Raw genomic sequence first — 27946 nt, forward strand, 5'->3', positions numbered from 1 at the left:
TGCTTAAGTCTCTTATGTGAGGCACCAAATTACCCCCCCCCCCCAGTGATAACAAAGCTGCTTGTTTGGAATTGCGTTGTTAGGACAGTATTATCTTATGCGGGATGCATTTTCTTGCGGTGAGTATTTGACCAAAGAGGTGCACTTACGTTAAAAATCCTGACATACAAAGTGCTGTGAGCTAAAAAGGCAGAACGTACGACTCTGGGCCACTTACCAGCAAAGTGATAGATTCAGAAAACAAGGGTCAGTAGAACAGGATCATATATAGGATGATCTACTCCTTCACTTTACCCTACGGAAGTGTATTGCAAGGAACATTGGATTTGGGTGACCGTAAAGGCACTCGGTCTTGCGACCTCGTGCTTCTGTATGGTCACAGAAATGCAATATCCAAATAATGTACAATAGGAGGTACTTTGCCCATCCATTCATAATCAGTCACTTGTTTCAGGCGCATTCGTTAACTTTCCGTCCAGCCAGGTGCAGTTGCCCTGAAACCACCTGTGGTAGATGCTGTAAAGATGCTGGATGGAATTCAGTACCTGGGCTTTTCGTAGAACTTTGCTTCTTTTCTTTAACCACAAACTGTGGGAAGAGTGTGCCACGTTTTGGCGGCGAGGTGTGAAAATGATCTACTGCCGGTTGTAGTTCTGCGGATGCAAGTGACGGTAGCGAGGGTGAGGTCAAGGGAGCGGAGATGCCGGGTTGGGGTGTAGGAGGAGAGTCGTTTGTTGAGGTATTCTGGTCCGGTGTTGTGCAGTGCTTTGTGAGCATGGTTGAGGAGTTTGAAGGTGATTCTCTTGTTGACTGGGAGCCAGTGCAGGTTTTTCAGGTGGTCTGTGATGTGGCAGTGGTGGGGGATGTCCAGGATGAGGCATGTGGAGGTGTTTTGGATGCGTTGCAGCCTCTTCTGGAGTTTAGCTGTGGTTCCTGCCTAGAGGGAATTGCTGTAGTCCAGTTTGCTGCTTACGAATGCTTGGGTGACTGTTCTTCTGGTTTCAGTGGGTAACCATTTGTAGATCTTTCGAAGCATGCGGAAGGTGTTGAAGCAGGAGGAGGAGATGGCGTTGACTTGCTGGGTCATGGATAGTGAGGGGTCCAAGATGAGTCCTAGGTTGCGTGAGTGGTCGTTGGGAGTCGGAGCAGTTCAGAGAGTGGCAGGCCACCAGGAGTCATCCCATGTGGAGGGGGTGGATCCAAAGATAAGGATTTCCATCTTGTCCGAATTGAGTTTGAGGCAGCTGTTCTTCTTCATCCATTCGGCGATGGCCTTCATTCCTTCATGGAGGTAGGTTTTGGCGGAGTCCTTGGTGAATGAGAGGATCAGCTGGGTGTCATCGGTCTATGGGATGATGTTGAGGTTGTGGGATCGGGCGATGTTAGCGAGTGGGCCATGTAGACGTTGAAGAGGGTCAGGCTGAGGGACGAACCCTGGGGTACACTGCAGCTGATTTCGGTGGCCTCCGAGCGGAATGGGGGGAGGCGGACTCTCAGGGTTCTGCCAGTGAGAAAGGAGGTGACCCAGTCCAGTACTCTGTCGCGGATTCCAGCTTTGCTGAGGCGTGCGCGTAGGTTGTGGTGGCAGACGGTGTTGAACGTGGCCAAGAGGTCCAGGAGGATGAGGGCCACGGTTTCGCCACTGTCCTGTACGGTTCTGATGTCGTTGGTGGCGGCGATGAGGGCGGTTTCGGTGCTGTGGTTGCTGCGAAATCCAGATTGGGATGGGCCCAGTGTGCGGTTCGCCTCTAGGAAGCGTGTTAGTTGTCTGTTGACGGCCTTCTCAATGACGTTTGCCGGGAAGGGGAGTAGGGAGATAGGCTGGAAGTTCTTGAGGTCCTTTGGGTCAGCCCTGGGTTTTTTGAGGAGGGCATTAACATCCGTTGTCAGTCCGTACCAATCGTGTTGAGGCTTCTTCTCTGAAGTGACAAACATTTGCATTGCTTACAGTGCACAGGTGCAGGGACACCCAAACTTTGCTGCACTCTCTGCGACAGTCTTTTACAAGAGCTTTGTGAACAGATTTAATCAGGGGACTTCCATTCAAATATTTGCATGAAATCCAGATGTTTATTGCTTGGAATTACAACAGACCCTATCACCCTTATAGAATGTGAGTCCTTGTTTAGAGATGCCCACGAATTGGGAGACTTCATCCCAGACATTATCTCTCAACACCATAGGAGGTGAATGTTGCCCACTGGTGCTAGATGTTTGTGTTGCCTGTAGCCTTAATATATTGATGTGCTATCTCCTGGTCCAGTTCTTTAGGGTTCTGAAGTCCCTCTCCTGTACAAATGAGTTGATATGCCTCTGCTTGATGAAACTAATGATATTGGAGTCCTCTCCAATTTGGTGCCCTTTTGGTATCGGTCTTAAATCTCAGCCTACTTTTCCTTTGGTGTCTGCTGGGGTTATTGTTGCTGACACTGACTTGGTCCAAGTTTTGATCCACTCAGGTCATTGTTAACAGCAATACAGACAAAGGCACAAACCAAAAAAGGTACTGCACGTGAAGGACCCTTTATTTACAAACAGTCCTGTTATTTGTCTTCCCCAGATTCCTGACGGTAGATTGCTAAGGGCCCCAAACAAAATGTCAGATCAGCATCACACTCAATAGAAGCAGAAGACTAAAGTGTCTTCAGTATTGGCTGCCTTGGTCTTAGGATTAGCCTGCCTATGATGCAACACTGCCCCAGCTACACATTATGGATCTTACATTGGATGACTTGGTGGCCCTTATCTGATATAATGGCTCCTTGGTCAAGAGGGTGACACAGAGCACTTTCCTAGGTTTGTCCTTTAGTCTTAGATCCTTAAGGTATTCAGGTGTGCCAGACCCTGTCCAAGAGTCTCTTCTCAAGAAGCTTCAGCAGTGAATTCATTTTCTAAACCTTGAAGGAGGGTCCTTTGGACTTGCCTCTTATCAGAAGAACTACACTTAGTGAATATCACTTATTAGTGGTAACCCTGTGTTCATGATTCCCGACCTGGCCTAAGCATTTTCCTCCTTAAACGAGTATTATAGGAAACTGGCTATCTATGTAGTGTACCAAGTGTAGAGGCACACTATGCAGTAGTGCAGGCGACCCTTATTGGTTTACAGGAGTAAAGGTAATAATCTGAAAAGCTCTCTTTTGTCTGTAGTGTGGGCAAGCAGTTAGGCTTATCAGAGGGTAGTGCTAATCATTTGTTGAACACATAGAATGAATAAATGAGGCACACACTCAAGGAACTCCAAACCAATGTTTAGAAGAACAACTATTTTGTTTATAGAATGTTTCAACACCAGGAACAACTTCAAAGAAAATAAGTACTGTTGCAGTTGTATCGATTTAGCAAGCAACACTTTTACTCAAATGTGCTTTTACACAGTAAAGACTTGAACATACTTTTACTACAAGGGGATCCTTGCCGACAATTCTCGAAGGGCCCGTGAAGAATATAGGGTGCTATGGTGGCAAGGTCACTAAAATCACTAGCAGTAAAGTTTTACCTGCTCTGGGGCGTCCAGGTGCAGTGGTGCTGGTCGGGTTGGGTGCCTTACTCACTGCACAGTAAGCAACAAGGGGGGAGCCACCTTGAAAAAGACTGCCAAAGGGGGACTTGATGACAAGTCCGGGAGCTCCCGATGGGGTACTCAGTCGGTGGGCTTTCTGGAACCAAAGGAACACCATCGGATGTTGCGGCCCCGGGCTGGGGGCCGCAGGTGCAGCTGGTCTTTGTCTTTGGTGCTCTTGCGGCAAGGCACCCACAGTTTTTAGGTGGACCTGCAAAAGAGGGACAGGACAGGGCAGCTGGGTCACTCTCAGTGATGTCTTCTTCGTTGCTGATGTCCCTCAACAGCGTTGTAGTCCACATTGGACTTCAGACAAGCTTTGGTTGTTGCAAGGGGTCCGGTTCCCCAGGGGTTAGTGCAGGATGGCTCCGGTGGGTCCAGATGCCTTCACACTTGGTAGGGAGACAGGTTCGAATTCATGCAGCACGGTGACCTCTTCCTGGCAGCTGCTGCGTCAGTGACTCTAGTGGTCAGCAGAATGGTGTGCCGGACTTAGCAGTTTTGGTGACTGCAGGGAAGCAGCATATCCCCTTCAAGAGAGATGCTGATGACTTGAAGCACTGGAGGCTCTCCAAGGATTTTGGACGATGCACAGCTGCAGTACCAGTTGGGATGACGCTACTGTCGGGTCAGGAGCAGTTAGGCAGTCACGGTTTCTCACACCAAAAGCCCTTCAGCAGTCCACAGTTCTCACTTCTTTGGCTGTGTCTTCTCCTTCTTGAGTCCGATGAGTCTAAGTTCCTGGTGTCCGGATGCAGCACTCAATTTAGGGGTGATTAGGGGAGTGTAGGGTAGTAGCCAATGGGCTACTTACCCCTGGGGTGACTACACCAACTATATGACCTCTTCCTGTGGGAAGTGTGCATAACCCTGTCACAGAATTCCTAGTTCCACCAAAAACAAGGTGGTTGAACCCTTCCTCGAGTGTCCACTTCGGGTAGCCCACCTTAAAGGTTTGAGTAGCCCAAAGAGGGGACAAGCCTACTGAATATCCCATCTGTACTGGTACCAAATGGGCTTCCACACAGGGGGTGACAACTTCCAGGTCTTAGGGAAGCCGGGATGCATACCAAAGATGGTAGGGTCTTTGAAGTCCCTGGCCTTAGTATGCAAATTCACTAGACGCCCACTCCTCCAGAACACCAGAACAGGTATTGTTTCTGGCCTCTGAGAGCGCAGGGTCTCTCCTCCGAAGGGGGGGGGGGGCCGAAACATGTCTGTTGTGGCAGGTAAATCCAATAACAGTCAGCCAGCACACTAGAGGACTAGTGGGTTTCAGGGGGCACCTATAAGGTGCCTTCTGGCTGCATGTCATATCTAATCCAAGACTGGCAGCAGTCTGGGTTTATTAAGATGAGGTGTTTAATGCCAAACACCATAGGCTTCAGTGAAGCCATTATGTAGCTGGGGGACATGTCCAGTACATGCCTTAAGATGGCTTCCGTGTTCACTTGCAACATCTAGTAATCGAACTAGACATCACAAGGGCATATCTGCTCCTGCAGATAGGTCATCACATCAAATATAATGCACCCTGCCTAGGGGCTCCAAGTCCTGCTGTAGGGGTGATTTACATATATTTAGATGCAGTGAGTGGGCATGGCCCACAATTTGTGTGCCATTTTGTTTTCTCATGGCTTGCACCATGACAAGCAGTCTGCAAGCGCTTTTTTGGGGGGGGGGAGGGTCCCTGAGGGTGGCACAATACATGCTGCAGCCCTCAGGGACCCCCTCTAGTACCCAGACCCAGGGTACCAGGGGTACCATTTACTAGATGCTTACAGAGGTGCAAGAGTGTGTGCCAATTGTACACACTTTAACTTGTTATAGGGAAAGTGCACTCGCAATGGGGACCAGTTTAGCAGGGAGCCAGTGCACCTCAGTCAAAAAACCTCAGTACTGGTGAGCAAAAAGTGGCGGGTGACCATGTCCAAAAGGTGCACTTTCCTACAAGTATGAATTTTTGTCATTGCCAGAATGATGGGCAAAATTTGGTAAGATTGACTTTGTAGCCTACATTCGAGGGAGTGAGAGGAAACAAACTCCAGCTTCACATCTTCACAATCGTATGTCTATCCAGCAAAAAATAACCTGTGGTCTGTTTGTGAAAGAACTAATACTGACTTTTTGAAAAGACGGTAAACTCTCGCTCACCTTGTGCGGGTGAGAGTTCAGCGTCCTCTCTTTAAACATCCAAACAAACACCAAGCACTACAAATAGTTCAGGCGGATACTAAACGCTAGAATATAACAAGACAGTAGTCTATATTTCACTAATCGGACCACAGTATCTTTATGGCAGATGACCATAATGACGGAGCCGTGTGCCTCTACTTCCTGCTGTCCCTGTGCTGATAGCTGAAACTCGGGATCCTCTGCCTTGCACTCTCTTCGCTTCCATCCTAATCACCCGGTGCTCTCCTCCCATCCCCTAGAGGCCTGTTTCCCCCAGCAGTCACGGAAGGTGCCCCGGGAGATGTAGCCAAACATCACATTTCTACAGTGGTCAACAGCATCTGTGGTTCATGGTGCAAATATCTGGACTCCATAGGGAACAAATGCGACTTGGCAGACTTTCTCACACCAGCATCAGGCGGATGCTGATGCATATGGGGCATGTTAGAGAAACAAGGCGGAGATCTTTGATTGTTTTTCTACCTGGCCTTTATGAAGATTTCTAGGCAGACTGCAGCGTGGCCCCTGGCGAGGGAAAGTTGTGCTTTTGGGTTGTTGTGTTCTACTGGCAGAGTCTGTAATTAGCAGGGACATTCCTGTTCTGGGACTTGCATGTTTTTGAAAACAAACATACTTGTCCTTGATAAGCATCCATAGATCATTATTGTCCTCTTGTATTTTCATGTCAATCAGGAGATTCAGGAGATCAGGAGATTAATCCTAATCCCCCCTCAATCTGTCATGCGGGAGGGAGCGGAACCTCTGGTTGGGGTACACTCGGCTCCCTAACTTTAATTCTTGATTTGCAAGGAGGGGATAACTCGTGAGGTTCAAGGAGGTGGCACTAAGGACTATGGCCCTCATTCTGACCTTGGCGGTCTTTTCGCGAGACCGCTGAGTTACCGCCGCGGTGAAGACCGCCGACCGCCGCGGTCTGCCGCTGTGCGCATTCCGACCGCTGGGAGCGTTCCGCCGGGAAACCGCCAGCAGCCACACTGGCGGTCGGCGGAAAAGTGGAGACTGGTCAACCTCCACCGCCACGCCAGCAGAACACCGCCCACAGAATTACGACCCACATATCTGTGTGGCGGTCTTCTGTTGGCGGTGTTCTGTTGGCGGTCACCTCCCCATGGCTCCCGTCGCCTCCCGGAGGACCAACGCACAAGGTAAGTTGACCGTCCGTGAGGGGAGGGGGAGGGGGGGTGTTGTGTGATGTGGGCGTGCATGGGGGTGTGCGTGTGAGTGTGTAGAGGGGGTGTGTGAGTGCGTGTATGCGGGCGGGGGGTGCTGCTGTGTCTATGGGTAATGTGTGCTGTTCGGCAGGTGCGCATGTCTGCATGTATGTGTGCGGGTATGTGTCCCCGTTGTGTATGTGTGTGTAGGGGGTGTGTATATGTGCATGTTGGGGGTGTGTGCATGTCAGGGTGCATGTATGTGCATGTCGGGGTGGGGGTGGGGAGGGGGTTCGTACCACCTCTGGGGGGTGGCAGGGGGGTGGAGGGTGTGGGGGGAGGACTCGGGTGGGTAGTGGGGGGTGGGGGAGACCCCTATCAGTGCCAGGGAAGGAATTCCCTGGCCCCGATAGTGCTTACCGCCATGGTTCGCATGGCGGTTCCCGCCCGCAAGAAACCGCGGCGGTAGGCAGGGTCATGATACCGTTGGCGGTCTTGGGACGACCGCCGGGCCGGAGTGCGCAAACTCCAGCCCGGCGGTCATGACCGCCGTGGCGGTCGGAGTGGGGAAGTGGCGGTCGATCGCGGCGGTGACCGCCGCGGTCAGAATGCCATTTTTCCGACCGCCGGTCTGTTCGCGGTCCGACCGCCGCCTCTCCGCCGACCGCCAGGGTCAGAATGAGGGCCTATGTCCGCACGAGACCGTAAAGATTCTCCTATATTTATTGACACTTTTTGTGGTCAGCTTTTTATACTGCTAATAAAACAACGGAAGACAAGCCTGCTAGTGATGGTTTAGTGTCCTTTCTTCATCCTGCTCTTTACATTGAGAATCACGAGCAACTAGGCCCTAGATGTAAACAGAGCTAATATTTATTATTGCACATGAAATTACACATTGTGAAATGCATCATTTGAATTGTTCAGCCCTTACTACCCATGCAGAGGAATACTATCCCCACCACTTTTGCCGTTTCTGGAAGGCGGTTTCAGTAGTGTCTTTTATTGTTTTTAGTTTCAAAACTGACGAAACAGTTAATGCTGCTTGAAACGAAGAAACTCAGTCAAGAAGAAGAGCTGTCAGAACTGCAGAAGCAGCTGCAGGCTTCAAACTCCAAGTATGACGAGCTGAAAGCGAGGCTGGATGGAAAGATCGCCGCAGAAGAGCATGTTGCTATGGTGAACGAGTTAAGAAGGTATGGAACCGCATTGGGAGGTAATGATAGGTATTGCTGCAATCAACATCCTGCTTCTTTTCCTTTCCTCTGTTTGTTGTTCGTGAATGCCCCCAAAGTTAAAATTAATGGAAACCTCCAAGAAAATAGCATGCTGCAGTTATAGGGGTATTGGGAGGGAGATGGGAGAAATTATTTCAGAAAAGCAATGTATAATTTTCATTATACAGTAATTTTATGAATGTTGTGGAGTAATTTTGAAAGTTTAAAATCTAAATGTCAAGGTCGCGCCTTCGCTCCTGCATATAATTTTCATAATTTATTTTATTGTAATTTGTGAGTTCTTTTATAGAAGTTCGTAGGTTTATATGTTAGTTTTATGAACTCATCGGTTGTTCATTATAACGAACAAGTTATGTCTTCTCTCCTTGTTGAATAGTGAAATACAAAATATAGAACTACTGCCTTCCGACTGATACCGCAGACGTGAGTGTGGCAGTAATTTTGTAGGAAATATAGTAATCTTTGCTGGATTGACACAGAATACCAGGGCTGCCCTCCTAAATAACTAATATAACAACCAACTGCTTTTTGAGTGCAGGAGTTCCTCTATCCATAGAGTAGGTGCTTTTGTTTTTCTCAGTTCGTTTTGAGCAACCTTTTTTTATCAGGAAATAATACAGTTCATATTTTCAGTGTGGCTGTCCCCAAATGTAGACAATGAATTCTTAAATGTTTGCAAAAAAATCATATTAGCAAATAAACCTTGAACTATCTATAATATAGGTTTGTGAACTGGTCAAGATGTCTCTAAGTATTATGCAGCATGATCTAAAGAATCGTTAATTTTCATTTTTCGAATCTGATAAATGCCGACACCTACAAAAACGTGCATATCAGACCAGGACTAAAATTATTCACTGACAACTTGAGAGTTCTACATTGTGTGGCCAGCATAGTATTGTACTGCTCTTAAATTTTAAAGATTGAAGGTTAAAGTTTCGTAAAACAAAGGGGTGTACCAAGCGAAGGAATATATATGTGTGGGTGAGTGGATGTACATATATATATAATCGCCAGTACGTAGTTCTAGTTAGGACCTAGTTTCCATAGGAAGAGTGCTTTTTGCTTTGCCATTAATTTTGGCGGCGTCAGTCAAATCTTCACCAAATCCTCAAAACTAGTATGACTGTCAGTTCAGCTGCTGGGATGATTTGTCAAGCGGGGGCTAAGGAAGGGGGGGGGGGATTCCGTACACTTTTTCCAATGCAAGTTTCATAGGGATTTTTAGACACGACTACAGCCAAAACCGCTGGGCGAAATTACACCAGATTTGGCAGAAAGGTAGCTCTTGTTCCAGAAAGCGCCTTTTTTGTGGTTTGGTGTAAATCCATTAGGTAGTTTTTTAGATATTAAAGAAAAACGAAATCTAGATCTCTAGGGACACAGATTCAACAGTTCCTGTGCTGATATCTGATTGGATGCCAATACTTCAACCAGGAAGTGTTGGCAGACGTTTTAGGGCTCGGACTCAGCTAAGTCCCCCACCCCCAAAAAAACAGAAAAGTGAACATAGTAGGAATACTCTGAACCCATAGACATGGTGCTGGGGTCCCTTAGGGACCTCGCCACATTTTTCTGCCAAAACAGCAATGGATCTACGGATCTAGAAAAAAATGGGCAAAAAACAAGCACCGGTTCGCCCCCTCACACGCTAGCCTCCATCCCCTTCCCCCCCAGGGCATTTTGAGCCCCAGGGACCACCACAGCCCCTGGTTTTATTTGTGACATTATTAGGAGGGGGGCATGTGTCTCTTCCCCCTCCCCCCACCCCTCAGGCTTTGAAGGCCCTGGGAAACACCACCTACCCGGGAATTATCACATTTAAAAAAGAGGGGGCCGCGCAGACTTCCCTCCGACTTCTAAAAATTTCCTGGGGACTGCCACCTCCAGAGGCACAAGACTATTGTAAAAGTGGGAGGGAGGCTGCAGAGCCCCCCTACAAGGCCGTTTTCGGTCCCAGGGGCCCACAACTTCCCCGAGGCTGGCCTGTGCAAACTAAAGGAGGGGGGGGGGGTGGTGCGGTACAATTCCTGGAGACATTATTGGCCCTGGTGACCTGCACCACCCACCAGCTCCCTCTCTCCTGAGGTGCCCACCCTCAGGAGATAGCAGTTTGCTTTCCCTTTGCGGGAGCTTTAGCAGCTCCCGCCAAGCAAGAGCATGCTGCAGGTCCGCTCCCATCGGGCGGGTGCAAGAAAAGTGCTCCCGCTCGCTGGGAGCGGACTTCATCTGTATATCTGTCTGCTTTCAAGCTGGCAGGAAAACAGATGAACGGATTGCTCCTGCACACAGGGAGCAGCATTTTTAGCTGTTTCCTGTGTATGGGAGAAATGTCGGCCTCCGCTTGATGTGGGAGCCAGCAGGGACAATGAGGGCCTTGAGGCTTCACCCACGGACCCCAGGAGACTTTCGACACTTGCCTAAGACAAAGCTAGTGTGTTTTCTCTGTAGTGCCACCTTGAAAAGTTGCCTGATATCCTTGATGGATGTGTTTGCATTGTTGCTCTTTTGAGCGCAATATGTTGTGTAGTGACTTGATGTAGGAGGCTGGCCTGGCTTGTAGTGGGTACCAGAGGTACTTACACCTTGTGCCAGGTCCAGTTATCCCTTATTCGTGTAGAAGAGATGTTTCTAGCAGCTTAGGCTGATAGAAGGTAGCTATGGCAAAGCAGCTTAGGCTGAACTAGGAGACATGTAAAGCTCCTACTATACCACTGGTGTCATATGCACAATATCATAAGAAAACACAATACACAGATAAACTAAAAATAAAGGTACTTTATTTTTATGACAATATGCCAAAAGTATCTCAGTGAGTACCCTCAGTATGAGGATAAGATATATACACAAGATATATGTACACAAACCAAAATTATGCAGATAATAGCAAAAGGATGTAATGCAAGCAATGTAAAGTTACAGTAGATTGCAATAGGAGCACATAGGTTTAGGGGCAACACAAACCATATACTCCAAAAGTGGAATGCGAACCACAAATGGACCCCAAACCTATGTGAGCTTGTAGAGTGTTGCTGGGACTGTAAGAAGACAGTGAGGGTTAGAAAAATAGCCCACCCCAAGACCCTGAAAGGTAGGTGTAAAGTGCACCTACAACCCCCAGAGAGCACAGAAGTTGTGATAGGGGGATTCTGCAAGGAGAACAAACACCAGCAATGCAACAACCGTGGATTTCCGGATCTGAGTACCTGTAAGACAAGGGGACCAAGTCCAAGAGTCGCGGCAGTGTCGAGAGTGGGCAGGAGCCCAGGAAATGGAAGCTGAGGGTGCAAGGAAGCTGCCACCGGGTGGAAGAAGCTTGGTGTTCTGCAAGAACGAAGAGGACTAGGAACTTCCCCTTTGGAGGATGGATGTCCCACGTCGTGAAGAAGCTTGCAGAGGTGTTCACACGCAGAAAGACCGCAAACAAGCCTTGCTAGCTGCAAGGGTCGCGGTTAGGGTTTTTGGATGCTGCTGTGGCCCAGGAGGGACCAGGATGTCGCCACTTGGATGAGGAGACAGAGGGGGCGCCCAAAGGTCAGGGAGCCCTCACAGAAGCAGGCAGCACCTGCAGAAGTACCTGAACAGGCACTTGGAAGAAGAGTGAACCGGAGTCCACGCGAAGTCAAAAAAGGGAGTCCACGACGCCGGAGGACAACTCAGAAGGTTGTGCACTGCAGGTTAGAGTGTCGGGGACCCAGGCTTGGCTGTGCACGCAGGAAATCCTGTAAGGGTGCACAGGAGCAGGAGCAGCTGCAAATCACGCGGTACCCAGCAATACAGTCTAGCGTGGGGAGGCAAGGACTTACCTCCACCAACCTTGGACTGAAGAGCCACTGGACTGTGGGAGTCACTTGGACAGAGTTGCTGAGTTCCAGGGACCACGCTCGTCGTGCTGAGAGGGGACCCAGAGGACCGGTGATGCAGTCTTTTGTTGCCTGCGGTTGTAGGGGGAAGATTCCGTCGACCCATGGGAGATTTCCTCAGAGCTCCTGGTGCAGAAAGGAGGCAGGCTACCCCCAGAGCATACACCACCTGGAAACAGTCGAGAAAGCCAGCAGGATGAAGCGATACAAGGTTGCTCGTAGTCGTCTTGCTACTTTGTTGGCGTCCTGAGCAGTCAGCGGTCGATCCTTTGGCAGAAGGTGAAGAGGGAGATGCAGAGGAACTCTGGTGAGCTCTTGCATTCGTTATCTGGTGAGATCCCCAAAGCAGAGACCCTAAATAGTCAGAAAAGGAGGTTTGGCTACCTAGGAAGGAGGATTGGCTACAAAGAGAGGTAAGAGCCTATAAGAAGGAGCCTCTGACATCACCTGCTAGCACTGGCCACTCAGAGCAGTCCAGTGTGCCACAAACACCTCTGTTTCCAAGATGGCAGAGGTCTGAAACACACTGGAAGAGCTCTGGGAACTTCCCCTGGGAGGTGCAGGTCAGGGGAGTGGTCACTCCCCTTTCCTTTGTCCAGTTTCGCGCCAGAGCAGGGCTGGGGGATCCCTGAACCGGTGTGGACTGGCTTATGCAGAGATGGGCACCATCTGTGCCCATCAAAGCATTTCCAGAGGCTGGGGGAGGCTACTCCTCCCCAGCCTTCACACCTATTTCCAAAGGGAGAGGGTGTTAGACCCTCTCTCAGAGGAAGTCCTTTGTTCTGCCTTCCTGGGCCAGGGCTGCCTGGACCCCAGGAGGGCAGAAACCTGTATGAGGGCTTGGCAGCAGCAGCAGCTGCAGTGGAGAGGCAGTTTGGCAGTACCCGGGTTCTGTGCTGGAGACCCGGGGGATCATGGAATTGTACCCCCAACGCCAGAATGGCATTGGGGTGACAATTCCATGATCTTAGACATGTTACATGGCCATGTTCGGAATTACCATTGTGATTCTGTACATAGGTAGTGACCTATGTACAGTGCACGCGTGTAATGGTGTCCCTCACACTAAGTAACTTTGCACCCAACCTTCACCAGGTGAAGGTTAGACATATAGGTGACTTATAAGTTACTTAAGTGCAGTGGTAAATGGCTGTGAAATAACGTGGACGTTATTTCACTCAGGCTGCACTGGCAGGCCTGTGTAAGAATTGTCAGATCTCCCTATGGGTGGCAAAAGAAATGCTGCAGCCCATAGGGATCTCCTGGAACTCCAATACCCTGGGTACCTCAGTACCATATACTAGTGAATTATATGGGTGTACCAGTATGCCAATGTATATTGGTGAAATTGGTCACTAGCCTGTTAGTGACAAATTTGGAAAGCAGAGAGCATAACCACTGAGGTTCTGGTTAGCAGAGCCTCAGTGAGACAGTTAGTCATCACACAGGGAACACATACAGGGCACATACTTACGAGCACTGGGGCCCTGCCTGTCAGGGTCCAAGTGACACATAGACTAAAACAACATATATACAGTGAAATATGGGGGTAACATGCCAGGCAAGATGGTACTTTCCTACACTTGATGAGTGCGTCCTTTCTTGTCATCTCCTGTTGAGACCAGTGCTCGACGTTCTCCCATTTAACCAGTACGAGTATGCAAAATGACCTAGAAGCACTGTCTGTTGGCCCTGCTACATATAGGTTAGTGGTATGCAACTTCCCACCTTTTTCCAAGATGATGGACAGCTTGCCCAAAGGCCCCCTTAGCACCTTTTGCACAGATTTTGGAGATGCACTCTTAATTCAGAGGAATATGAGCATGTCTCCACCAAACAAAGAAGCACATACTACATATAATTAAGAGGAAGTACCCTTGTTTAGTGGAGATTCAATTCTTTGTAGTCTTGTTGTCTTCTCTACATTAGGATTCATGATAGTGCAGATATCTGTATAAAGACGCTTGAGAAACAATCACATTGCCAAAAGAACAGAATCACAAGGCCACTGGGGACAATATCTCTGGGTCTTTTACGCAACTGTAGTGTTGAATATGCACTATAAATTTACCCAACGAGGTAGCTCTGTAGAAAGTACTCCAGTTGGGTAGACACTTTGCTCAAAACTATGGCCTCTTCTTGGATAAATCAGCATGTCAGGATACGTTCTGGAAGCAGTGCAATTGCAAAACATATGGGGTAAATACACAACAGTCAGTGGTAAGAGATAAGATATTATGCTATAGATCAGATTGTGAAATGGGAAAGAGGTGGTGATAGCAGGAGACAAGTACGACAAAAGGAATCCGGGTATATCCTATCTTTAAGAACATTGGCCCTGTTGGGCTTGAACCAGGATGAACTGCACACTTATCTGGGATGATGTCTATTAATGTTAATTAGACATAACAATGAGGATAATTAACACAATGGATCACTTTGTAAAATGGAATCAACAGTGTGTCAGTCATCTGCATCCAAAATATATGTTTCATGGTGACAACATAACACAGTGAGTGGAACACAATATGAGCACAACATCATTAATCAGATCTAAATGAGTAATTTAAAAATTGAGCAAGATCAATAAGGTCGAATATAGGTGGTTTGTGGAGTAAAATAACAAAGTACTTAGGATGATTCATAATTAATATAGAGAAAGGTGTTGATGTTCATAAATTGATAAGTGATATGGTGAGGAACTTTGAAGCCCAGGAAGGAAGACTTGCACAAAGTATAATGTGTGGGACTAAGGGAACAATAAATTAAGCAATGTATTACTTGTAATTTTGAATTGTCACTAATCATAAAAATTTAGTTTTTCAATAGCTAATTAAGCCACATAGTTGCTGCCTAAAGTAACTTCAAACTACCAGAACCACAATCCATTGTGACAGAGTAAATAAAAGAAGCAGCATGAAGATTCAAAGGTGAAAATTGAATGAGTTGCCCAGAAAAAAAGAAAAAACTAAGATTGTTCCATGATTGGTGATAAAGTAGAATTTTGCTGGAAATGCGGTTTTGGCCTATAAGACTACATCAATTACAAGGACATTAGGACAATTAAATGACACATTTTGAACCATACTTCAAAAGCGTTTACCTTAAAGACATAAAAATCAATTTTTGTTCTCGCTTTTGGGGAGTTTGTCACATAATGGAAAAAAAGAAAAAAAGACAAGAAAAGGAAAAAAGACTATTGATAAGGAAAAGCAGTGTAGGACAGGGTCATCATTATCAGTGATCAAGGTCTTGATGAACAAACGCGTTGGATGTTATGCAGTCGTGGTTGTGTGGTTAAATATACAACTTTTTAGTGCAATCCTGAGTGTGTTCTTTGTTTTATCCATATGGATTTGGAGGAGACAGTATAATAGAGAGTTGCCCAGCCGCAGGAAACCGCACCATCGCAAATAGTGAAGGGCTCCCAGAAAGCCAATAAGGGCAATACACATAGGATGTATACAGGTGTGTGATTAATCAGCCAGTCTTCCAAAAGCTTCTGTCATGTGAAGAGTGCAAGTTCTTACATCCTTATATTATTAGCCTATCAATGCATATTTGATTCCTAGAGGGCTAAGAAATGTTGATTGTAACTCTTTGGGGTGATTGTTTTGATAATAGATGCCACATAAAGGGTATCAGGCTACTTGATAAATGAAGGTGTTTAAAGTATTGTAAATGGTGGGATAGTAGATGTCTGGATAGATTTATGAGTTACTTGTCTGATGTGCTCTAGCAACTTCACCTTCTGTAGAAACAGTTTGATCCTTCACATTTTGTGCTTCATGTGGTGTCTACACTTTGGAAAAATTTGAACCAGTTCTCATTTGCACCAGGGTGTCATTGGGACTCCAATTTGTATTGACTGTGCTCAGATGCTAGAAGCCTTACATACTTAGGTGGTGAAATAACTTAAACTAAAGTTTCCTTGCTGGCAGTAGCAATCGGCAGCAGTGGAAGTAATTTGTAGGCCTTCAACACAGATCTACCATCTACTGTTTTTTAAAAGGACAAAGTAATTTCAAGAGTGAGCCATCCTTCCTTGTAAAGGAGGTGGCAGATGTTCATTTAAATTTGTCATTTAAATTAGCAGCATTCTTTTGATGCCTTACCCATCAAAATGCAGAGTAGAGGCCACACCTACTAGGCAGAAGAGAATATTCGTTGCATCTCTGGGTCTGACATTACACAACAGACAGTGTCACACTGGATAGTGACATACACCATTGAGTACTATGAGGCAGTCAACAGTTTTCTGCGCAAATGAATAATTGTACATATTCTGAGGGTGAGATCAGCAAGTGCTTCTTTGTTCACACTGCAAATCAGTGCCTTGACTCAGATGCTAACTCTGAAGCCATGTTTGGAGATTGGTGGTTCACCAAATATTCAGGTAACCTGATCTTTCTTTTTTTTAACCTCTCATACAATTTCATTGAAAATTTCTGAATAATCTCTAAAGGTGAATAATCTAGAGAGGGTATAATATCTGTAGTATGTGTTAGATTAAGAAGTAGTGTATTTTAGTTAATGTCCATTCTGATAGATACTATATTGCCCCAGCAGATTCTTCTCACCAATACTGTGCTACCTCAGCAGATTCATCCCAACCAGCCATCTCCACTCAGTCTTCTAATTTTTCTGAAACCTGCGCTGAAAAGACTTGGGAATTAAAGGGATACTGCTGTAACAACGCTTGTTGCCATCAATTCTAGCCAGCATTGCACATCACCAGTTTAACACACTGTATTTTCCAGAGTCCCAGCCTCTAAATGATGGAGAGTTTCATAAATAACACGTAGTCCCAATTATAATGGACGTTGTTGAAGGTTTTTTGCATTTTACGTTGATCACAGAGAATTCCATACTTCCTATGTTGGAATTGGTTATTTTTATAAAATACCCAGATATGACTGCACCAGCCATTGCTTCCATTGTTTATGTTCTTAACCTCCTTTGACCCTAGACCTTACAAAGATGTTCAGAAAACTGACATTAACTTTGAATTCCAGCTTAAAACTTGTAATCAATCTCTCCGTTAAGACTGCGTGAGTCACTTCTTAAATGGCTATAGTTATTCCACTCTTAAGTGACCTCTTTGAGCCTAACTGATAGCACAAGTTCCTGACCGGATTTTAACCCTTCTGTTTGCAAATAGGATTAAGGTAGTGCTGAGCAACATGTAATATTTGTGTGGCTTTAGGAGTGGCTAAACCTCTTTAAAGTAGGATGGTGCTAGCTCAAGGTACAGGATCTCTTTTACTTCTTGAAAATAGCAGATTATAATGAGGTTTAGGTTTTGTTAGGCTTTTAAGCAGGTTTTGTACCATTGACCACAGAACCTTTCTCATTCATACAGCTGCAATCAGTACTGTTTCCTTTGTGGTCCTCACCTTCCAGTACCATCTTCTTGTGCGGTTCACTGAAAATCTTCTCTTTCACCTCTGATGTTTAGTATTTATTTCCACTCTCTTTTTAAATTAATATAGACCCTCAGTTTTTAATTTTAATTATAGACTGACTGTACCCAAGTTTCTTCAGGCATTGCAACAAACGTTCTAAGACATCATCTACACTAATATCTGTGCTGGGTAGCATCGACTGAATGGGGAAAAAAGACAAGACAAGCTCAACCTTGATATGATCTGCTTACTTATGAAATTGGGAGCCCTTCTTCCAAAAGTATGGTATTGTAAGTTTGTATATGAGTAGCTGCCAAATGGATGGTTCGATAGAAATGATATCACAGTACACACTGGTTTGTGTAATGACGTAATAGTTTCATCTCAGGAAGGCGATAGTTACATGTTTGACCTTTCTGCTTGAGAAGGACATTAAAGGATCTTGCTTTAGCCTTTTTTGCTGCGATGATGCTTTGTGTCAACTTACATTTGTCTTTTCTGCATTAGTCATAATCAGGAAGGCATTTTTACAGCATGCTTTAATTGTGAAGTGTAAGTGTGTCAAATTTAGTCAAATAGCTCTTGTGGACAAAAGCTTGCTCTAAAGGACAGGGGCATTTAGAAGAGCACTTAGGGACCTGTTGTCCTGCTTTGCCAGGCCTACTGATGCTCAGCTTCCCTTTTGACATTCACTTACTTCTAGCTCCGCTATATTAAACGTCTTTGTCTAGGCACCTAAAACTACCTAACTGTAGGATGCTGGCCTTCAGTTTAGTGTGCAAAACTAGGCACGCTGTGCAAGGGCTCCAGGCAACAACAGGCTGGTTTACAGGGATAAAAACTAGACTACCTAATGCTCTGTTTATGGTAGCTTGGTTGAGCAGTTAGGCTAATCTTGGAGAAGTGAAAAGCATTTGTTGTACTCACAGTATCAATAAATGAGACCACACACTCCAAATAATAACTCAAGACCAATTTACAAAAATCCTTCAGATTTGTATAAATTGTTTAAGACCAAGATCATCAAAATCGAGTACTTTTTAAGTTATGATTTTTTGAAGTTTTAATAAAAGTAGTCTTTTTGTGCGCAATTACGCACTATAGGAACCAATGAAGAAAATATTTAGAAAATGTACATAAAATCAGGCAATGCGTTTACCAATGTCTCCTTTCGCAGGTATGTTGAGTTCGTCAGTGGTTACCATGGCCCAGCTGGAGAAGTTCGGGCAGCTTCCAGTTTCAACGGGAGCAGCTGCAGAAAATCGTTGGAACTGGTGGCAGGCCACTGCAGGGGACCACTTGGAAAAGCACGGAACAGCTGGACTTAAAGGTAAGTCCGGTGGGTCCCCTTGGAGTGTTGAGGGTGCAAGAGGTGGGGGACCCTAACGGCACAGCTGGATCTGCGATGCAGGGCACAGGGCAGCCAGATGCAGAGCGAATTGGTGAGCCAGGAGCTGTGCTCAAAGGTTGCCTTGGAAGCAGGAGGTAGGTCACTTTGCGGGTCGCTTACAGATCAATAGGGGCACTCTGGTGGGAGGTCCTGGTGGTTTCTGAAGTCCCTCCACTAGGGCTTCCTCCTGGTCCTTTTTAAGTCTAGAGTGAACTGTCCTTGGTGTCCGATGTGAGGTGAGCAGTACCTAGGGCTGTTGCACAGTTTGGCCACTGGAGGGTGCAGTGCCATCAAACTTGGCACACTTGCAGGGGTTGTCCTCACTGTCGATTGGATGAAGTTTGGTCTGGCTGCGGCATCCGGTTCCTTGGTCGGCAGCTGGTCAGTGAAGTTGCCTTCACTGGGTCTTTGGTCTTGAGTTGCAGGAGGGTGATGTCTTCACTCTTGAGGGAGATCTTTGTCGATTTTCAAAGAGTGGAGGTCCATTTGGGGATTTGTAGGGTCCGTCCAGTGTCAAAGCAACCTTTTCAGCGATGATTGTCGAGCCCTGGGTGCAGAAGGCAGAGTTTTTGCTCCTTTTCTTGGTGCAGCAGGACTTCAGTTCTCAAGCCTTGGGTCTTCTGTGTTGCTGGTCTTCTTTTGTCCTTGGAATCTAACTTGTTGATCTAGGCATGCTGTAGGAGGCTGGCCTGGCTTATAGTGGGTACCTGATGGTACTTACACCTTGTGCCAGGTCCAGTTATCCCTTATTAGTAGATTAGCAGTGTTATAGCGGCTTAGGCTGATAGAGGTAGCTATAGCAGAGCAGCTTAGGCTGAACTAGGAGACATGCAAAGCTCCTACTATACCACTTATATAGCACTATATCATAAGAAACACAATACTCAGAGTTACTAAAAGTAAAGGTACTTTATTTTAGTGACAATATGCCAAAAGTATCTTGGAGGATATAGTCCCTTAGGACGTAAGTAAAATACACAAAATATACACACAAACCAAAATCAGGTAAGTAAATAGTTAGAAAAGTGGTGCAAACACTGTAGAATACAATAGGATGCAATAGAATACAACAGGCCTAGGGGCAACACAAACCATATACTCCAAAAGTGGAATGCGAACCACAAATGGACCCCAGGCCGTGTGTAAAGTGTCGCTGGGAGTGTAAGAAAACACTAAGGGTGTCCAAGATACCCCGCCCCAAGATCCTGAAAAGTAGGAGTAAAGTTACCCTACTACCCCAGAAACACACTAAAGTCGTGATAAGGGATTCTGCAAAGGTAACAACTGACTGCAAAGCACTGAAGACGGATTCCTGGGCCAGAGGACCTGTAAAGGAAGGGGACCAAGTCCAAGAGTCACGCAAGTGTCCAGGGGGGCAGGAGCTCACTAAATCCCGGATGAAGGTGCAAAAGGGCTGCCTCCGGGTGGAAGAAGCTGAAGATTCTGCAACAACAGAAGATGCCATGAACTTCTCCTTTGCACAGAAGATGTCCTGCGGCGTGCTGGAGGATGCAGAGTTGTTTTCACTCAGAAAGTCCGCAAACAAGCCTTGCTAGCTGCAAAGGTCACGGTTGAAGAAAATGGGTGCTGTCCGGGCCCAGGAAGGACCAGGAGGTCGCCCCTTGGAGGAGGAGGAGATAGAGGGGGGGCTCAGCAGCACAGAGAGCCCACACAGAAGCAGGCAGCACCCGCAGAAGCACTTGAACAGGCGAGAAATCTGAGCACAGCCGTCATCTTAACACTACAAAAGAGGGTCCCACGAAGCCGGTGGTCAACTCAGCGAGTTGAGCAATGCAGGACGGAGTGCTTGGGACCTGGGCTATGCTGGGCACAAAGGATTTCTTGCAAGAGTGCACTGAAGCCTTAGCAGCTGCAGATCACGCAGTGCACAGGATTACTGTCTGGCGTGGGGAGGCAAGGACTTACCTCACCAAATTTGGACAGAAGGACCACTGGACTGTCGGGGTCACTTGGATCCAGCTCCTGTGTTCCAGCGACAATGCTTGTCAAGATGAGAGGGGACCCAGAGGACCGGTGATGCAGAAGTTTGGTGCCTGCCTTAGCAGGGGGAAGATTCCGTGGACCCACAGGAGATTTCTTCTTGGCTTCCAGTGCAGGGTGAAGGCAGACAGCCCTCAGAGCTTGCACCACCAGGAAACAGTCGAGAAAGCCGGCAGGATTAGGCGCTACAATGTTGCTGGTAGTCATCTTGCTACTTTGTTGCGGTTTTGCAGGCGTCCTGGAGCAGTCAGCGGTCGATCCTTGGCAGAAGTCAAAGAGGGAGATGCAGAGGAACTCTGGAGAGCTCTTGCATTTGTTATCTGATGAGAAACCCACAGGAGAGACCCTAAATAGCCCTCAGATGAGGATTGGCCACCTAACCAGGTAAGCACCTATCAGGAGGGGTCTCTGACGTCACCTGCTGGCACTGGCCACTCAGAGGCCTCCATTGTGCCCTCACACCTCTGCATTCAAGATGGCAGAGGTCTGGGACACACTGGAGGAGCTCTGGGCACCACCCCTGGGGTGGTGATGGACAGGGGAGTGGTCACTCCCCTTTACTTTGTCCAGTTTCACGCCAGAGCAGGGACTGGGGGATCCCTGAACCGGTGTAGACTGGCTTATGGAAGGAGGGCACCATCTGTGCCCTTCAAAGCATTTCCAGAGGCTGGGGGAGGCTACACCTCCCCAGTCCTCAACACCTATTTCCAAAGGGAGAGGGTGTAACACCCTCTCTCAGAGGAAATTCTTTGTTCTGCCTTCCTGGGACTGGGCTGCCCAGACCCCAGGAGGGCAGAAGCCTGTCTGTGGGTTGGCAGCAGCGGTAGCTGCAGTGAAAACCACAGAGAGCTAGCTTGGCAGTACCCGGGGTCCATGCTGGAGCCCCAGGGATGCTTGGGAATGGCACCCCAATACCAGATTTGGCATGGGGGTACAATTCCATGATCTTAGACATGTTACATGGGCATATTCGGAGTTACCATTGTGAAGCTACATATAGGTATTGACCTATATGTAGTGCACGCGTGTAATGGTGTCCCCGCACTCACAAAGTCTGGGGAAATTGCCCTGAACAATGTGGGGGCACCTTGGCTAGTGCCAGGGTGCCCTCACACTTAGTAACTTTGTACCTAACCTTCACTAAGTGAGGGTTAGACATAAAGTGACTTATAAGTTACTTAAGTGCAGTGTAAAATGGCTGTGAAATAACGTGGCCGAATTGTCTGAGCTCCGTATGGGTGGCAAAAGAAATGCTGCAGCCCATAGGGATCTCCTGGAACCCCAATAACCTGGGTACCTAGTTACCATATACTAGGGAATTATAAGGGTGTTCCAGTGTGCCAATCAGAATTGGTAAAAATGGTCACTAGCCTGCATTGACAATTTTAAAAGCAAAAAGAGCATAAGCACTGAGATTCTGGTTAGCAGAGTCTCAGTGACACAGTTAGGCACCACACAGGGAACACATATAGGCCACAAAGTATGAGCACTGGGGTCCTGGCTAGTAGGATCCCAGTGACACAGGCAAAACCAAACTAACACACAAGTGAAAATGGGGGTAACATGCCAGGCAAGATGGTACTTTCCTACAGATGCTCACTAAATATTGTATTTAGTAGGCGTTTAGAGGAGTACCTGGCAGAGGCCAATAGGTCATCTACCTTAGGGTGGCTGCACCCACTAAGTAACCACTTCCTGCGGGCAGAGGTCACTTCCCTACACCTGATTGGCTATTTTCCTTCCATGCAAAATGGGGGAAAATGAAATGGAGATGTCATCTTGCATGCAACACCTTAAGGGTGGTGCAAGCTGGTGCTGACCACTCTACCTGTCATTTGTGTGGCTTCTCGCTGTTGCTCCTGCCAAAAGTGGGGGTTTGCAGTGGGTGCCGCCATCTGCTGCTAGCAGCAGGCTTGGGGGTCGAGTTTCAAGAGCGGTAAGCCCTTTGAAGCTCATTAGCAGTGAAGTGCACATTCCTGAGGGAGGGGATGTTAGTACCTCCTCTCAGGAAGGGCTTTATTCTTGGACTGATAGAGGAGCATCTCTCACCCCTGGGTTCCAGAATCTTTTCTGGTGGTGGCAGGGTGGTTTTGACCAGCCAGTAACCCTGCCAAAGTAGTTAGCTTTTGCAGGGGCACCTATAAGGTGACTCCTGGGTACATTTTGTAATAAATTTAATTGTTAGATACCAAACAACCCAGGGTTCAGAGTAGCCATCATGTAGCTGTGAAACTCCTGTTGACCAGGGTAGAGCACATGAATTAACCTGGCTGCTCTGTTCACTTAGTATGTCCCAGGTTTGGCACGGATACAAGACCACATTGCTCATGCATTTGTGCTGACACATACGATATAGTGCACCCTGCTTTAGGGCTAGGACGCCTGCCAGAGGGGTGACTTACCTATAATGGTGGCAGTCTATAGTGGACAGAGTACACAGTTCTGTGTGCCATGTCGAATTTGCATTTTAGGATTGCATCAGAACACTCAGCCTGCACTGGCAGTGCTTGATGCTTCTGGATGCGTGGCCCTAGAGGGTGGCATAACCTGTGCTGCTGCCCTCAGGAGCCTACTCTTAGTATGCTATGCCCTATTTCACTCAGGCTGCAGTGGCAGTCCTGAAGAAGTGTTTGTCTGAGCTCCTTGTGGGTGGCAAAAGAAATGCTGCAGCCCATATGGATCTCCTGGAACCCCAATGCCCTGTGTACCTAGGTACCAAATACTAGGGACTTATAAGGGGGGGGGTGGGTCCAGCAGTGTGCCAATTGGAATTGGAATATGGAGTCACTAAACTATAGTGACTAATTTGGTAAGTAGAGAGAGCATAAGCACTGAAGTTCTGGTTAGCAGAACATCAGTGACGCAGTTAAGCACTACTGACAACGCACACATTAGCCCACAAACTATGAGCACTGGGGACCTGGCTAGCTGGATCCCAGTGAGACAGGCAAAACATACTGACAAACAGGCAGAAATTGAGGGACAATAAGGCTAACCTTGCCCAGATAGGTCTTCATTGTCTAGGTGGAAATCTCTGAAGAGTCCATCTGCATTGGTGTGGTTACTCCCAGGTCTATGTTCCACTGTAAAGTCCATTCCCTGTAGGGAGATGGACACCTCAATAATTTAGGGTTTTCACCTTTCATCTGTTTTAGCCATACAAGAGGTTTGTGGTCTGTCTGAACAATAAAGTGAGTACCAAACAGGTATGGTCTCAACTTTTTCAGTGCCCTGACCACAGCAAAGGCCTCCCTCTCTATGATAGATCAACGCTTTTCTCTAGGGGTCAACCTCCTGCTGATAAAAGCAACAGGTTGATTCTGGCCCTCAGAGTTAAGCTGTGATAACACTGCCCTCACCCCCAGTTCAGAAGCATCTGTCTGGACAATGAATGTTTTGGGGTAATTTCGGCTTTTTAGGACAGGTGCAGTACCCATTGCCTGTTTAAGCTCCTCAAAAGCTTTCTGAAAGCTGGCTGTCCACAATGCTATTTTAGATATATTTTTGGAAGTGAGGTAATTAAGAGGGGCAACAATCGAGCCATAGTTCTTAATGAACCTCCTGTAATACCCAGTGAGACCTAAGAAGGCTCTGACCTGTGTCTGAGTAGTAGGGGGAGCCCAGTCCATAATTGTTTGGATCTTCCCCTGTAGTGGTTCAATCTGTTCTCCACCTACCATGTGGCCCAGATAAACCCCTTTCCCCTACCCTATCTGGCATTTTGAAGCCTTGATAGTGAGGACTGCCTTTTGCAGGGCCTCCAAAACTTTACACAGGTGGACCAGGTGGTCATCCCAGGTGGAGCTAAATACAGCAATGTCATCTAAGTATGCTCCACTAAAAGCTTCCAAACCTTGGAGGACTGTATTCACCAGCCTTTGGAAAGTGGCGGGTGCATTTTTCAAACCATAGGGCATAACAGTGATGTGATAATGCCCTTATATGGTAGAAAATGCAGTTTTTGCTTCAGCATCCTCTGATAACTTGGTCTGCCAAAACCCTGCAGTCAGATCAAAGGTGCTTAGATACTTGGCAGAAGCCAGTGTATCTATGAGGTCATCTGCCCTGGATATAGGGTGAGCATCTGTTTTTGTTACAGTGTTAAGTCCTCTGTAGTCCACACAAAACCGCTTTTCTCTCTTTCCTTCTTTGCAATGAGGTTTGGGGACAAGCACCACTGGGCTGGCCCAGGGGCTACCAGAGGGCTCAATAACTCCTAGGTCCAACATGTTCTGCACCTCAGATTTAATACAGGCTCTGACATGGTCAGGCTGCCTATAAATCTTACTTTTGACCGGGAAACTGACTCCAGTATCAATAGTGTGCTCACACCAAGAAGTTGTACCAGTTATGGGGGAAAAGAGGTTAGATAATTGGCCTAGCAGGTTTTTGCAGTCCTTCCTCTGCTCTGCTGTGAGGCAGTCTGGAAGCACCACCCCTTCCACTAAGCCATCAGCTTCAGTGTTGGAGAAGGGGTCAGGGAGAGGGTCACTCTCTTCCTCCTGCCCTTATCTGTGGTCATGAGTAGGTTTAGTTCTCCAGTATTGGGGTATCTTTCATAGATTCACATGCTTGAATCATTCCCCGTCGTCGAAGTGGGAGTCCCACGGTACATAGAAAGCACTAAATAGAGAAATCTTTTTTTTTTTTTTTTCATTGAAGTCAATAGGAAAAAACACATTCAATTGTACAACTATCAGCCTCTTTGGAAAGAGCCCAAACTTCAGTCAATCAGGCGTGACCACCCCTTTAGAATCCTCGGCACAGAGGCTCAGTCTCTCAGATTTTCTACTGCACGTCGTGTGTAAGGGAGTCTCCCTGAGCTCTGCTCAGTTTTTCTATCTCTGCAAGAGAAAATCTTCAATTTTTCACTTTTGTTCTTACTGTAGTATTTTTCCTTCATGTCTACAGCAAGAAAAGGTTTATTTAGACCTTGTGGGACCTGTGGAAAGTTAAGACTTCACTGTGAGGACCCTCACAAGGAATGTATCTACTGTCTACATCCAGAGCATAAGGTCAAGGACTGTAAGATCTGCAGGACCTTTCCCAACAAGACTCTGAGAGACAGAGAAGCCAGGCTCCTACTTTGGCTTCAGAAAAGAAAGGCCAGAGAAGCTGTTTCTGAGGAGGAAGACAGCGACACTTCAGTGACCTCAAAGAAAAGGAAGAGGTCTGTGGAGAGCTTCTCCCCCAAGAGCAGTAAGTCAGCTAAGAAGCTGCATGCATTTAAGGACAGGCCAGAGGAGCAAGCTTCAACATTCAAGGTAATGTGTGGTAAGGTTCGCTCAGAGCCATCCACACCTGCTTCTTCATCAAAGAAGCTCAAAAGACCTTCAAGTTCACTACCTCCGTCTGCGTCCGGAAAATCCACACCGTCGACGACACCATCGACGAGCGCATCGTCGACGGCAGGCCTTCCTTCATCGACGACAACAGCGACGGCCACGTTTACGGCTTCATCGTCGCCAATGATCGTAACCTCGTCTCCACTGTCCTCTACGACGATAACGTCGGTGAGCTTGAAGTATGGTCCATCGTCGGCACACACCCTGAAGATTACAAAGAAGCCGTCGACGGGTAAGAAGATGAAATCTTTGCCGTCGACGCACTCATCGACGAGTAAATTCAGAACATCTCCGTCGGTCTCACCGACGAAAATAGCGACGACGCACCCGTCGACGACAACCCCGTCGGCGGCAGCCCCGTCGACGGAAACCTTGTCGACATTGGCACCGTCGCCGGCAACTTCGTCGACGCTCACGGCACCGATAACGGCTCCACTGACGACGGCTCCGTCGACGCCTACACCGTCGACGAGAACACCATCGACGAGCACTCCGTCGACGGCGGCTCCGTCGACGGCTCAATATCCTGATCCGATACCTAAACATTTTGGAGCATCTCCTTACCTGCCACAGAGAATTCTACCTATAAAGAGCAAGTCTTCTCTCTTACTTCCATCGCATACATCACCCAGTAAGGTCACACCAGTACCTCCGCAGCATCTCTTTGCTGACGAGGAGGATGACAATGATGTTTATTCTGATGATGGTTTCTTTCCGGTGGCACGTAGTCCATCTGAACTACGCATTAAGTGTCAGGAGGTAGATGAAGAAGAAGATGTCCAGCCTTACTCGGACCAGCAAGATCAGAGTCACCTACAACTTCAAGGGCAATAGGAACAGACAGTTCAGATGCCTGTCTCGTTGATAGCCAATCTTCAACAGATGATGCAGGATTATTATTCAAGATATCCTCCACCTGGCTCGTCTACCCGCTGCAACCTCCGCAGACACCAGTGTCCACCCCTGCTAGACTATCTGAATTTCCTGATCCTACCACAGCACCTTCATCTGGACAAGATATTGCTCCACCTTCATCTGAGGACGAGCAGGAAGAAGGTGAAATTCAGGACACGGATTCACTCATTCCAGAATGGGATGAGTATCAGTTTCAAACTCCATCTCCATCCACACCACCACCAGTGGACTCTCCACCGCAGGATATTGGTGGCTTCCATAGTGTGATGGAAAGAGCTGCGAAAAGATTCCAGCTGCCAATAACATCAAAGCAGTCAGACTGTTTTCTTTATGACTTCAAAGAAGATACTAGGAAGTCTGTAAGGGCCATACCCATTGTTGACTTCATTTGGGAGGAAGGCCTTAAGGTCATGCAGTCTCCATCCTCCATTCCCGCAGTCTTACCGAGACTTGAAAAGAAATATAAAGCACCGGACAATTCTCCAGCATGTCTGGTTAGTCACCCTAAACCGGACTCGGTCATATCGCAGGCAGCTCAGAGGAGGTCCAGGAATCCATCTGCATCTCTGACTGCCCCCCCAGACAAAGAAGGACGTCGATTGGATTCAATAGGGAAGAAGTTCTCAACGATGGCGGCCACTACAGTTAGAGCAGCAAATTCCCTAGCAATCCTAGGGTGATATGACCGCCAGATGTGGTCTGATATGTCGCAGTTTATAGACATTTTACCTGAGGATAGTAGAGTAGAAGCGCGCAAGATTCTACAGGAAGGTGAAAAGATTTCGGCAGAAATCATAGACTGCGCCATAGACGTCTCGTCTACAGGTTTTCGCCAGTTGGCCGGAGCGGCCGTACTCAGGCGCCAGGGGTGGCTGAAAGC

At 47.3% G+C, this 27946-nt stretch overlaps 1 protein-coding gene across 3 annotated transcripts in view; it reads left to right on the forward strand.

The window, feature by feature from the left end:
- CEP89 (centrosomal protein 89) overlaps nucleotides 1–27946 on the forward strand; it is a 1116496-nt gene that overhangs the window by 645604 nt on the left and 442946 nt on the right. For all 3 annotated transcript variants that reach the window (XM_069216542.1, XM_069216544.1, XM_069216543.1), the window contains one exon: nucleotides 7925–8105. In XM_069216542.1, the coding sequence (XP_069072643.1) occupies nucleotides 7925–8105 (181 nt within the window). The remainder of the gene's footprint in view (nucleotides 1–7924; nucleotides 8106–27946) is intronic.

The sequence above is a fragment of the Pleurodeles waltl genome, chromosome 12, assembly GCF_031143425.1.
Source record: "Pleurodeles waltl isolate 20211129_DDA chromosome 12, aPleWal1.hap1.20221129, whole genome shotgun sequence".
Classification (NCBI taxonomy): Eukaryota; Metazoa; Chordata; class Amphibia; order Caudata; family Salamandridae; genus Pleurodeles; species Pleurodeles waltl.